Source organism: Lygodium microphyllum, chromosome 12 (assembly GCF_053477565.2).
Source record: "Lygodium microphyllum isolate KBCC chromosome 12, Lygodium_microphyllum_v1.1.10, whole genome shotgun sequence".
NCBI lineage: Eukaryota > Viridiplantae > Streptophyta > Polypodiopsida > Schizaeales > Lygodiaceae > Lygodium > Lygodium microphyllum.
Genome location: NC_141146.1, coordinates 20,163,374 through 20,178,000, shown reverse-complemented (window position 1 = coordinate 20,178,000; position 14,627 = coordinate 20,163,374). Strand labels below are relative to the sequence as shown.

Sequence of the window (14,627 nt, the reverse complement as noted above, 5' to 3'; positions counted from 1 at the left end):
GTGGCATCCAGATGAGGAGAAAATAAGCACACCAGGAATCTCTTCAGAATTTGCTGAACGGACTCATGCATTTCCTGGAACGGTAATAACTGGTCTTTGTATGGTTGTGTCTTGTTTGAAAACTTGTAACTGTTGTATTTGCTGAGAAAGTGTTATTTGTATTTTGGTTTTACACTAATTTTATTTCTCTATTGAGTTGTTCTGAATGAGCTACCCTTTACAATTTGGATTATGCTTTAATTTGAATGGACCAGAGTAGATTGTGACAACTATATTGCTTATTGTAACTGAGGGCTTCATGATGAATCATGAGAATTTACTGAGCTCTATCTAGCCTAATACTTTTCTGACCCTAATACATGATATTTATTTTTAAACTTCTCCACATTCCAAAGTTTGCCACACCAATGTCTTGTAAACATGAGATTTGCAATTTCAGGCATCAGATTAATCAATGACCTGTACATTGGGTATTATATATTTATAACTCACATGTTAAGAATGACATTTAGAAGCGGTGAAGGTCTAGCTATAGCCGAAGCTTTTTGCAAGGATTCAGATAGGCTACAAGCCTCATATGTTCCTGGATAGGCATGCCACACAAAGGGGTGAGCAGACGAGGGTTGCCTGCATGAGCAAATAACTATGTATTTAAGGGTGAAAAGTAGATGTTTAAAGAGATGCTGGATGGTGCAAAGAGATGTTTCAAGATTAACCTGCAGCAATTGGCTTAAGGAGCAAGTTGTCAATGGTTTTTCAGGCTAATTGATATCCAAAGGGCTTTTAAATGCTTTTATGTGTGGCATCTTTGAGTGCACATAGAATAGCAAAAGGTTTTGAATTGGCAAGTTTTTGTTGGGTTTTCAGAGCTCGTTTTATGTGGAGGAAGCTTGTGTGGCTTATTTTTGGTACCATTTATGATTTTGATAATAGTGGTGCTTTATTCTTTAGCTGCTTTAGATTGGATGTATCATTCTTTCTGAAGCAGCCTTGGCTGAATTATGCTTACTAGCTCTGCAGATTGACAAAACAGACAGGAATGCAGGGGGGGTTTTTAATGCAATCTGTGTATAAAACTTATCAAACACAGCTATATTTAATTGGTGATGGAAAAGCTAGCAGTTGAAGGGTACCGATTGCAGTGAGAAAGTTGTATTGATTTGAAAATAGAAAGAAGAAAAAGGAAAGTTTAAAGTTTCCTTTGTTAGTGGAAGTCTCATGTTATTAAAGGTTGTAGATCATTGAATATTAAAAACAGTGTAATCAAGATCATTACTTCATGATCATTTAGAGGCTAGAGCACAACATCATTGGTTTTATAACATTGAAGCATTACACATTACTCCAAAAGCATGAAAACAAAAGCTAATGGTTAAACTTAGGACTAAATGAAGTAAATTTAGTGCCTAGGCTAAGTGATCAGGGGTTTTATGCAAACCCTTGTTGATATATTTGCATTAACATATTAGTTTGCTATCATATGTGTGTGTGGAATTATAATAGAGAATAAGGGGTTGTGAATGTACTTTAGCAAAAGTTAGTAAGAGATATAAATGTACTTTTGTATCTTTGTCACGGGGACGTGATATTTTGAGATACTTAAATCTTGTCGATAACATTTGATTAAGTTATTAATCAAATGTGTAAGGTTGTTTAGAACATGTGATACACATGGCAGTTATTTCATGGTAATAGGCTAGGACCTCGAGGATGCAGTGGTTGTCAAAGGCAAAAGTTATGATAAGTTATGCCAGCTGGGCTTTGGGGGTCAGTTGGTGTCAGTTTTAAGCCTAGCACAGTTGTTTGGCTAATAAGTGTCATTGGTGACATTAGGGACTAGTATTAATTAATTTATTAATGCCAATCTAAGGGTCACCAGAGGTTGGGGACTACTCCAGATTGCAAATGGCCTAGCCAATTTAATTATGGATGGACATATCTAATGTTGGGCAAGTTCAGAAGTGTTGGAATTAATTTTCAGATTATATAGTTTTGAAAATTAACTGAATGGTTGGATAATGTTGAAAATGGGCTTAGAAGGCTAATACTTGGCAAAAATGGCCATGCAAGATTGAAAAACATTTGTGGGTGCTAGGAAGAGAGATTCAGTTCATTTTCAGCGTGCAAAACAGAGAGGAAGGTGATGTTGTTGGTCTAATCTGCAGCCATTGGAGGACCATCTGAGGCAGCTAGGGGCAGGAGAAGGCCAAATTAGAGCAGGTGATAGTAGTTCTAGCCCCTCCAAGAGCCTGCGATAGCAGATTGGGGTTGATGATATTGATCTTGGGCCTTCTGAGCAGTTGGCAACAACATTAAATGTTATCTGGTACAAGCAGCAATTAGGAATCAGACTTTCTCGCGTGGAAATCATACATTTTTCTCTTTTGGTATTCTCATACCTTCTCTAGTTTTTGCTCAGTCATTCTTTACATTTTTCAGCCATTTGGAGTAGATCTCAGGCATATTTGGTGGACAACAGGAAGATTTTTGCTGTGAACCCTAAATTTCTACAGAAATTAGGGTTTGAGAGTCGCCTCGAGACTTGTGTCAATAGGAGAAAGCATCATATATTAAATTCAACACTTGAAATTTGTAGAATTGTCAAGGAATTCAGATACCAGCCCATTCATTGTAATTTGGGCAACATTTGGTGAGTTTGTGGTTCCAGTTGTGCAAGCCTTGGGTGAAAAGCAAGATTGTCTCTGTATGTAGTACAGACTAATCCGTACGGTACGGTACGGTACATATTCGTATGATTTAGTATGAAAAAATAGACACTTTTTGGCCACTCTCCTTCAAGCCTACAACTTCTTTTTTTTTTCTTCTTTCTTTCCTATTTCTCTCTCCCCCAAGCCTCTCTCTCTCTCTCTCAATCTTCTCTCTTAAGCCCACACTTCTTTTATTTGTATGGTTGTTCATGTATGATGTATCCACTCCCATATATGTAGTTGTAAGTTGTAGCGCATGTTGCATATGCAACATTAGGTTTTGGCATGTTACCCTCAAGTATTTATCTTATATACTCTAATAGCATTGACTTGAAACATCTATTTTATTATCTTTAGTCCAAAATAAGCAAGTTATTTTTTTGTACTAATATCGTACCGTACCTTATAAAATCTTAAGGTATCATTTGGTATCGTATTTTATCGTACCGTACCTTTCGTACTTGACAACTATAGTAAAAAGTCAAGGGTCAAATGGCCCGAATTGCTTTGTGATTGTTATTATAGTAAGGGGCTTTTGAAACAACAAAGGAGATTGTGCAATCTTAGCTTGTAGTCATTTCATTAGCAATCAAAGTTAAAGAAATACCGAAAGAGATGCCAATTTTGGGGCCAATAGGGTGTTTAATATCTAGGATTATTAAGGTAAATAGTGCATTTCAATTTATGTTTATTTACTTTAGTGCGTAATGAGGAAATTACCATTCTCTTCAAGGAGGAAGATTGGTTTGATGGTTCCATTGTCAGGATACCACTCAATCCTTTGATTTGGTGGACTTGAGGCACCTCATTGCAAGCCAAAGCTTTGTGCTGGTCTTAATTTTTGTGCTTAGCTGAGAAATTACAGCAATATGTCTTCATATAGTGAGATGAAATCATAGTTATCAGGTACAAAAAGTACGGCACGATAAAATACGGTAATAAATGGTACCTTAAGATTTTATAAGATACGGTACGATATTAGTACGAAAAAAAAAAAAACTTCATTATTTTAAACTATAGATGATAGAACAGATGTTTAAAGTCTAAACAGCAATGCTATTGGAGTATATAAGATGAATACTTGAGGGTAACACGTCAAAACCTCTATGGCATATGCCGCATGTGCAACATGCGCTACAACTTCCAAGTACATACATAGGAGTGGATACATCATACATGAATGATCATACAAATAAGAGGCATGTATGCTTTAGAGAGAGAAGGCTGAGAGAGAGAGAGAGAGAGAGAGAGAGAGAGAAGAGAGAGAGAGAGAGAGAGAGAGAGAGAGAGAGAGAGAGAGAGAGAGAGAGAGAGATATGAAATGACATGAGATGCTTTATTAACGTCTACAAGAGGCCAAAATGACTTGTGAGACCAACAGTTACCAAACAAACTACCAAAGGTTTTGGTAAAAGATTTATGAATTTTGTTTGGCATTGCTAAGGCTAAAGTAGCTACCGATGGTACATTCACTAATTCATGTATTCTCAGAAGGTACATTAGGCCAAGTTATCCTTTGGCCTAGTTTTATTAGCAATGTGTACTAATGCTTTGGGTTGGGTGGTGCAAAATAAGTTGTGAATAAAGGTAAAATTAATAGGATTAAGCTACTTGATGATTCTCAAATGGTGCTGAATTTATTTATTGATGACACTAACATATTGTAAAAAATGATGGGACATCGATTAGAAATGTTTGGAACTGCTTGAATTCCTTATGTATGGCCTTTGGCTCTAGAATAAATCATAACAAACATGTATGAGGAGTCTAATCAAGTTTCCATCCCCTTTCTTGGTTGATCGATCAAGGCTACAAAATCACCACCACCACCACAACAACAACAATCAACAACCCAAACCACCACCAACAACAACCACGCCAAAAAAAAAAGTGCTTTTTTTTTGTACGAATTCGTACGGTACGGTACAGTACGAACCGTATAGTACGAACTAGTTCGTACTACGTACGAGTGCAACTATGGATGAAATTAAGCAGTGACGATGTCTCTCAGTAGGAACATTCACATGGGAATGAAGGAAATGCAATGCTTGATCTTGGACAAGGCTCAAACCATAGACAACAAGTTGAAAATGTTGTTGTTGTGCAAGATGTAGGGTCTTCAAGACATAATGAGGCGGATGGCTAGCAAACTGAAGAAGAAGTTGATGACTAATTCAAGAATTAGATGAGGACAACAACAAATCTCTTTGTTGAATTGACAAAGGATCCTTAGTTTACTTGATTTTTGAATACTCCGAAGAAGGATAGCAAGGGTAAGAAGAAGAAGTCATATGCTCTATCTTCAGGACAACAAGGTGTATTGAAGGTAATGCCAAAGCCTTCACTTGAGCTCCCAAAGATGCTAATGAAGCAAAATAGTTGGTACCTACTATGGGGTATGGAATGTAAATGCAAGGCCATCATGGAAGTGCCAATCCAATGGACTTTGGATAGTCGAGGATGCATGCTATGATGGGGCAGCTAGGATACTTTGGTGGTAGCACGATTTTCCATGCTATGGTTGGACATGAACCTCATATGGGAATGTATTGCCCCGTACTCCTTCATGAGCAAGTGAAAAAAGATCACTATTCAGCATAAGGAAAAGACACTCACACTTGATGTAAAATTAAAAGGAGAATTTGTCCCTGTTGTATCTGTAGTTGCTATTTTTAAAGTAGTGAAAAATCATCTTTCAGCGTACTTGGTTTTTACTAAGGATAAAGATAATAGTGAGAATGTTGGGAACATGTCTAAGTTAGAGAAGCAATCAACGTACATTTTCAATATCTGTAGTAGTTGCCATTTTTTAAGTAATGAAAAATCATCTTTTAGCATACTTGGTTGTTACTAAGGATAAAGATTATAGTGAGAATGTTGGGAACATGTCTAAGTTAGAAAAGGATCGCATGTCATTTTTAAAAATGTATGTTGATTGCTTCTCTCAATCACTTTCGAGGCAGATACCGCTTGAGCAGCCTAAAGATATGACATAGATCTTATCCTTCGAAGTAGCCGACTTAATAAGTTGCCTTATAAAGTTAGTGCAGCCTAGCAGGAGGAGATTAGAAGTCAGGTGAATGAGCTGTTAGAAAAAGGGTTGATTAGCCCAACTCATCTTTTTTTTGTTCTACAATGCTTTTGGTGTAAAAAAAGGACGGTTCATGGCGTATGTGCATTGATTATTGTGCTCTGAACAAGATCACGATAAAGAATCACTTTTTGATTTCTTAGATTGATACTTTTATGGATAGGTTGCAGGGGGCAATCATATTCAATCATATAGATTTGAAAAGTGGGTATTATTAGATATGTATTAGATCAGAGGATATGCCTAAGATAGCTTTTAGAACATCTTTTGGACTGTATGAGTTTCTTGTTATGTCTTTTGGGCTTACGAATGCTCTTACCACTTTCAATCGGATGATGAAACTCATTTCTAGACCATAGAGAGGATTTATGGATACTTTCTTTGATGACATGATTGCTTATTTAAAAAATGTGATAGAGCATAGAAGACACTTGGACGTTGTGTTCAATGAAGAGCGTGAGTGTAGATTGGTTATTAATGAGAAGAAAAGTGAATTCTTTTTGTGTGAAATCCATTTTTTGAGGCATATTGTATCAGCTGATGATATTTGCATGGACCCTGCAAAGGTTGAGGCAGTATGATCACGACCACCTTTGAGAAATATTCATGAGATCTGTAGCTTCTTGGGTTTATATTCTTACTAAAGGAAGTATATACGCAGATTTGCTGAAATTGCATTTCCATTGTATGCCTATGTGCCATTTAGATAGACAACAGTGGAAATTTCAGCTTTTGAAAAGTTGAAGAATAAGATGACTTCAGATCCTATGCTCGTGTTGCCTGATCTAAGGAAGTCATTCTTGGTTCAATGTGATGCTTGTGATAACAACATTGGAGCTATTCTTATGTAGGATGGTCATGTTGTGGCAAAGCATTGTAATTGAATTTATTTTTGCACTTTCCATTTCTTACAAGAAATGATGGGATATAGACTATCATTCAAGGTAACCGCAAATTGTTTCACCCCTAAAACATTTCAGCCTTGAAACATTGTGTTTCACCTTGAAAGGTTTCACCTTTGGGCAAGTCCCAAGTGAAACGCTAAGTAAAATAATTGAACAATATATGATATAGTTTTCTTTATAGCTAATGAGTTGCAACTGACACATTTATAGTAGGCAAACCCTTTCATATCAATTATTAATGTCTATCATATATGTAGAGTGTTTAAAAACTCTAAAAAAAGCATAAAAAATCGATAATTTTTTATTTAAAAGTCTTGTTTCAATTAGTTGTTTCACTTTGGGCATTTCGCATTTCAGTGAAATGTTTCGGGCACTTTAGCTGTTTCGCATTTCAGTGCTAGCAAAATGCGATTCGTGGTTACCATGCTCTCATTTGCACATTTAGCAAACATGTCCATTTCATTTCGATGAGGAAGAAAATAAAGATTGATCATATGGTATGCTTGTTTCTACAACCTATCTTTAAGTATCATGGTATGTCAGAGTCAATTATCAATGATCAAGACCCTCGGATGATCACTTTATTTTGAAAGGGAGTGAATATGGTACCATGCTAAAATCTCATTATTTTTCTAGCCGCAAACGGATGGTCAGTCTGAGGAAGCAAATTTGACAATATTAGATATTTTGAGGTGCTATGTCTCAGACCACAAGACACAATGGGAGCAGTATTTGCTCTTAATTAAGTTTGCTTACAACAATACAATGCATCATTGGCAAAGCTCCATGTGAGATGGTTGAGGATAGCAAGAAGGTACCATCTATTTTGTAGACTAAGGATACGATTTTTGAGGTTGACCGTTATGTGGAAAACTTGGATGCAACCTATGCAAATATAAAGTTGTCCCTCCAAAGATCATAGAAAAAGCAAAAGAAAGCAGCTGATTGCCATAGATGTGCTTTGCAATTTGCAAAGGGTGATTATGTATTGCTTGTTAAAAGATGACGTACCAGCGAGACAGTAGGGTTTACAGGGAGGAATACAAAGTGAACTCGGCAAACATGGAGAAGAGAAGATAAGAGAAGAGAGAAGAAACTCTGATGAATGGAATGATGAAGTTTTGAATCATGGAGTGAATGTGATACAAGGGAACAAGGGTGCGGTAGCACAAGGAAGATGATGAAGATAGCCACGAACCACGAACCACAATGTCCTCTTGAAGGGGTATGAGGGTAGTGGAGAGGCTGGAGAGAAGAGGTGATGGACTGAATGAATTAGCCGTAAAGAATGAGTGAGAGAGTGACCTATAAATAGGCTCAGCCAATCTAGGATGGTGCCCCTTTTTGGGGCTGCAAGCCCTAAACGCAAAGCCTAAACACAAAACGCAGAAACACAAAAAAGCAAACTGCGGGTGAAGGGTTTCTCAACACCCCCTCTCAGGCCCGAAAAGGGGAACAAGAGAAGAGTGAGGTGGAGATGCAATGTTGCATGCTAAAGAATGCTCATGCAGCAGGTGTCACTTGGACAGTGTCCCTTGTGGGGAAATTGTTCACTTGTCCAAGCACCCTAGTACAAAGATGATAAAAACATGCAATGCATAGGAGGAATGTTAGGCTTTGTGTGGTGTTGAGAACCATGAGGAGATGCTCGTACTCGAACTTGAGAGATGCCTCCATGCTGACCAAGGGACAAAGAAGATCCACCTTGTAATTTGAGAATACCATGTGAAAGGGGATCTTTGAAGATAGTCAGGAGATAGGATGAGCTGTAGAACCCGAAACTCCACCTCGGGAGAGAAGCCACTAGCTCCGTGACTCCATGCTGGAAGGAATACGAAGGCCTAGCCACCAAGTCATTGCTGAAGACCCAAGGGTCCCAATCTAGGTAGATCCTCTAGATCTTGGGTATGAGTAGAGGAAATGATTGGTCAAAGGAGAGCCACTCCTCTAAAGTGAAAGTTGGTGGTGTGTGAAGAACTTCATGGCACATAGGGTCCATCTCTAAATTGGAAAGAGTAAAAGTTGGAGCCTTTTCTAAAGCCGAAGAAGAATTGGAAGGCCCCTCTGAGGGCGAAGTAAGAAGATCCTCCTCTGAATCCAAGTCTGAGAGAGAAAGAGAATCCAACCACTCATGGCTCACGGATTGTGAAGCATCTGATGACGAAGGAAGTATTGCCGGTCGTGCCGAAAAAGGTATTTGGGCCTCGGAAGAAGCCAGAAAGCACTCAAAAGTGGCCTCTCAAACTTGAGTGGAAGAGGGTGGGGAAGAAGGAGGCTCAGGATGAGCCAAGGGTGGGGAACAGTTGCGGGCTCTCAAGAGAGTGGACTATGGAGGAGATGTGGGCGGGGGAAGCCACTATACCTGGAAGTGGGTGGGGGAAACGTCCGTGCAGTGGGTTGGTCTCTAGGAGGGCTTATGGCCTCGTAAGGTCTTAGATCCTCTGTGTGCTCGAAAGAACTTAGTGCACATCGGGTGTAGCTTATTGCCTTGAGCATAATACTCCGATAGCCGATGTAGAACAATCTGTATAGCCCAAAAAGAAGAGGTGGCACAAAGAGTACTTGGTGGAAGACACATATACTCTGGAGGGGTGGGGAGCAAAGGTCGAAGTCGACAGTCTTTAGTGGAATGACCGTTCGTGCCGTAGTTAGTCTGGTCATCTGTTGGTAAAGAAGCCATGGGTACTTGTGTATCTTGCTGAAGAAGGGAGGGTGGGAGGGAGAAAAATGATAAATCAAATGTTGATGCTGAACCCGTCAACGGTCTCTGTCTTGTTTGATGAGGAGGATCTTTGTGGGAAAACATAGCCAAGGAAGGCTGGATTTGATGTAGACGACATTGTAGGAGAGAGAAAGACTAAAAACGCAGGTGAGGAGAGAGAAATACTAGAAACGTAGGCTGCAGGAGAGAAAAAGACTGAAAACGCAGGAAAAATCAGCAGTAGCAATAAGTATGCTGAAATCAGCTCCAAACAGTGTGTGGTAGGTTGGAAACAAGCACCAAATTGTTATAGACAACAATGACCAGCTTGGACTGCGATGTCCTCCACGTCCAGGGTGTGGGCAGCAAGCCTTGAAATCTGCAAAAACAAGATTGTTTTCTGAATGGAGAGTCATCAGCAACAACCGCTCTGGTGTAAACAACTGAAAATTGCGGGTGGAAGGCTAGAAACAGGCGCCAGACTGTAGATGACAGCAAGGGACAGCTGAGATTGCGATGTCCTCCGCGAAAGGGGTGTGGGCAGCAAGCTGAAAACACCTGAAATCTGCAAAAACGAGATTTTGATGCAGCGGAAAAAGAAGAGAAGTGGATGCCGAATCCGCCACCGGTCTTTGTCGTCACTGTAGTGGAGGATCTTTGCCACTGTTTGAGCAGATCTGGCTCTAATACCATATCAAAAGATGATGTACCAGCGAGACAGTAGGGTTTGCGGGGAGGAACACGGAGTGAACTCGGCAAACATGGAGAAGAGAAGAGAAGAGAAGAAACTTTGATGAATGGAATGATGAAGTTTTGAATTATGGAGTGAATGTGATACAAGGAAACAAGGGTGCCGTAGCACAAGGAAGATGATGAAGACAGCCACGAACCACGAACCGCAATGTCCTCTTGAAGGGGTGTGAGGGTAGCGGAGAGACTGGAGAGAAGAGGTGACAGACTGAATGAATCAGTTGTAAAGAATGAGTGAGAGAGTGGCCTATAAATAGGCACAATCAGTCTAAGATGGCACCCTTTTTTGGGGCTACAAACCCTAAACGCAAAATGCAGAAACGCAAAAACGCAAATTGCGGGTAAAGGGTTTCTCAACATTGTTGCATTTCGAAAAGGCAAAGTTGAAAAAGATGAAACAAAAAGAGAGATTGTATCTGAAGTTAAGTATACGATATTATGGGCCCTTCCAGGTGTTGGAGAAGATCAACAATGTGACATATTGCTTGAAATCACCTCTACATTAGCGAATACACAATGCCTTTCATGTTAGCTTGTTGAGGACTTTTTGTGGTGATGTGCAAGAGGATATGTTTGCTAAAATTTAGCTTGAGGTTGAGAAGCTGGATGAGATTTTGGTACTTGAGCAGATCTTGGCACATAAGGAAAGAAAGTGATAGACGTAAAGTTTCTAGGAGATATTTGGTGAAGTTTCAAAATTATTCACCAATGGTGGATGCAAAATGGATGGAAGAGGATGACTTGGCAAATCATCCTTAGTTGTTGTAGCTTTATTGAGATGCCTTTCAGTTAGAGCCGACTTCAGTTCAAGCTAAGTTAGGTTCAATAGAACAGGGATCTGGAGTTGTCGACAACTCTTGTATGTAGTGGATCTTGGATGTATTCAGTATTTTTCCAAAGTACTATGCTGATAGTATACCTGCCATGGGATCACTACTCTGTGTACTAGTCACTATGAGATGTATGCAGATGAGTATGATTGTTATTGTGGCTCTAAAACTATACTTTTGGATTAGTTTGAGATTAGTTCGTGTTGAGTTAGGCCTAACTTTTTCCCTCAGTTTTGAGATCAAGTTTTGATTAGTTTTAGCATAGTTGTTGATCAGTTTAAGAACCGTTTATAGTCACATTTGGGAGTTGTTTTGCATCAATTGTTGATCAGTTTTTGCAATCAGTTTGGGGTCACATTTGCAGTTGTTTGTGATCAGTTCTCAAATCACCAAATGATCAAATTATGCTCAGTTCAACGGTTTACAGTTCATTCCATGGACAACAGCATGTTAGTAAATGCCATTGATAATTTCAGCTATGGTTTATGCTCAAAATATGCTTTACTATGGTTGCGGAGTTAGAACAATTGAGAAACATGAGTTATGGATGTATCCAATCAATTTCTAGCAATAGTTTCGGGTCAATTCTTAGTATTATTTGATGTTTATGCTGGCTGGAAATTTTCAGCAAGATTTGGGGTATGTGGCATGGTCGGACAATAGTGGCTATTGTTGTGACTACGATGCCTTATGGAAACTATAGTGCAGTATGGTTTTTTTATTATTATCAAGGACTATTGCAAGGATTTCAAGGGAGAGGTCTATCACGAGGACGTGAAAATTTGAGATGCTTAAAAGTTGTCGATAACATTTGATTAAGTTATTAATCAAATGTATAAGATTGTTTAGCACATGTGATGTACATGGTAGTTATTTCATGGTAACAAGCCCAAAATCCCAAGGATACAGTGGGTGTTAATGGTAAAAGTTGTGATAAGTTATGCTAGCTGGGTTTTGGGGGTCAGTTGGTGTCAGTTTTAACCCTAGCATAGTTGTTTGGCCAATAAGTGTTAGTGGTGATACTAAGGACTAGTATTAATTAATTAATTAATGCTAATCTTAGGGTCAATAGAGGTTGGGGACCACTCCAGGTTGCAAATGGCCTAGCCAATTTAATTAACGATAGTCACATTTAATTTTGGGTAGGGTCAGAATGGTTGAAATTAATTTTTAGAATTATTTGATTTTGAAAATGAATTAAATGACTGGATAATATTGAAAACTGGGTTTAGAAGGTTTCCACTTGGTAAAAATACCCATGCAAGACTAAAAAACGTTTTTGGGGTTGGAAAGAGGGATTCAATTCATTTTTAGTCTGCAACAGAGAGGAAGGAGATGTTGCCAGTTTGTTCTGCAACCATTGGAGAACCATTTGAGGCAGCCAGGTGTAGAGAAGACCAAATTGGAGTAGGTGATAGTAGTTCTAGCCCTTCTAGGTGACAATAGATTGGGGATGGCGACAACAAATTGGACCCTCTTGAGCTGTTGGCGATAGCATTAAATGCTGTTTGGTACAAGCAACAATCAAAATTCAGACTTTTTCCAGTGGAAATCAGAAAATTCTCTCACTTTTGCCATTCTTTCATCTTCTCCAACCTTTGATCAGTCATTCCTAGCATTTCTTAGCCATTTGGAGTAGATCTCAGGTATATTTGGTGGACAACAGGAGGATTTTTGTTGTAACCCTAAATTTCTGCAGAAAATCAGGGTTTGATAGCCACCTTGAAGAAGGCATTGTACACTAAATTCAGCACTTGAAATTTGTGTAATTGTCAAGGAATTTAGATGCCAGCCCACTCATTGTAAATTGGGGTAGCATTTGGCTAGTTTGTGGTTCTAGTTGTGCAAGTCCTAGGTGAAAAGTCAAGGGGAAATGGCTTGAGTTGCTGATTGTTATTACAGCAAGGGGTTTTTGGAACAACAAAGGAGATCGTGGAATCTTAGCTTGCACTCGTTCCATTAGCAATCAAAGTTAAAGAAACACTGAAAAGGGCGTTAGTTTTGGGGCCAATAGGGTGTCCTATGTCCATGATTATTAAGTTAAATTATGCTTTTCAATTTATGTTTATTTGTTGATTGTTGTAATTAAGTGCTTAATCAAGAAATTACCACCCTCTCCAAAGAGGATGGCTGGTTTCAATCTCAATAGTGTGTATGAGATGAAAGCATGAAGAAAATGAAGAATGAAGAAGAAGATGAAGAATATGAAGCCTCAATCTTACCCATTGAAATCTTTGTCTTTCTCTCAATCTTTCACTTGGTATTTGAGCAGCAGTATGGTTGGAGCATGAAGCATGAGGAGTTGAGGTTGACTGTGAGATTGAAATGAAGCTGTTTGAGATTTCCAAACCAAGCTATCAGAAGCTTGGTTTGGAAGCAAATTTTGGGCAAAATTGATTGCAAAGCTGGGAGGATTTGACTGATTATATGCAGCCATAAGTTTGGCTTACAAAAAAGCAGTAGTTTGTTGGATTTCTCAATGCATTGCAAGATGTAGGCACTTGAAGTGATTGCTGTATTGCTACGTGTGAATGGGGGGGACTTGTTTTCTTGTTCAATAGTGAGTAGAGAAGAAAAGGAAAATCAGAAAGAAGGCATAGTTTCTAAGTGCATTGGTTATGGTGAATAAAGTGCTTAATAGCCCATAGATCAGCAAGCAGGGCTGAAGTAGATGCTTGTACAGGTCATCGCAGTCAATGCGCTACTTGGGGCTGTGTGGATTCGAGGTGGCTGCTGAAGCTTCAGCCACCTGCTAGATAAGATGATAACCTTCTTACTAAGGTTTTGAACCTGGTTAACCACTTCACACTGCAATAGTTGAACTATTTGGGAAAAAAACTGACATTGAACTAGAAAAACCTAAGCTAGTTCAAGGTGAATGTGTTCACACAGCAGAATATATTGAGTTGGATAATTGGAAACAGGTTCACTGTCAGGACGGCTCACACTGCTGCAAATTGAACTTGTTAATTTCTGAATTGGTTCAGAAAGGTTCGTGTTTGCATTGAAGACATGAAAACTGGTTATTTTTGAAGCCAGTTCAAGCAGAGCTCTATGGAACCCCTGAACTGGCAAGTCTGCAGATCTCATAGTGGCAAAGGAAAACCGATCATTTCAAAGGCACAGAAATGGTTGTTTCTATGCAGTTTTTGGGGGTGATTTTCACCATGAAAGATTGACAATAAAAGTAGCATGTTTTGAGGAGCTTTTGGGCATTTTTTTGAGAGAAAAATTGCACATTTTGACAGGATTTTGGGCCTGTATTTGACATATTTAGGTGGTGGTTTTGGACCACTTGAACACTGGTTTGGACTATGTATTGACAATTGTTGACGGGCATTGGATCTACTTTCTTTGGCATGTTTTTGTGGTATTTTTGGCTATGTATTGGGCTCAGGTTTGATGTAACTTTGGTTGCTTTGTGATGTATACATAGTGGATACATTGATGGGATTATGCTCTCTTGATTGAGCATACTGGTGCATATGCTCTGGCATCCTTTGTCTTTGCATTCAAGCCATCATATGCTTGTTTTTGGGCTGAAATCATGTCAGAAACTGCAAGTTTAGGGAGAGGAATCGACTAAGGATAGCTATAGTATACAAGATGGAGATTATGGTATTAGGAGGCATGCTAGAAAGA

At 39.0% G+C, this 14,627-nt stretch overlaps 1 protein-coding gene across 7 annotated transcripts in view; it reads left to right on the top strand.

Moving 5' to 3' along the window:
• The window catches only part of LOC148027512 (S-adenosyl-L-methionine-dependent methyltransferases superfamily protein), a 109,276-nt gene that overhangs the window by 53,152 nt on the left and 41,497 nt on the right, over window positions 1-14,627 (top strand). For all 7 annotated transcript variants that reach the window (XM_087688903.1, XM_087688905.1, XM_087688902.1 and 4 more), the window contains one exon: window positions 12-82. In XM_087688903.1, the coding sequence (XP_087545029.1) occupies window positions 12-82 (71 nt within the window). The remainder of the gene's footprint in view (window positions 1-11; window positions 83-14,627) is intronic.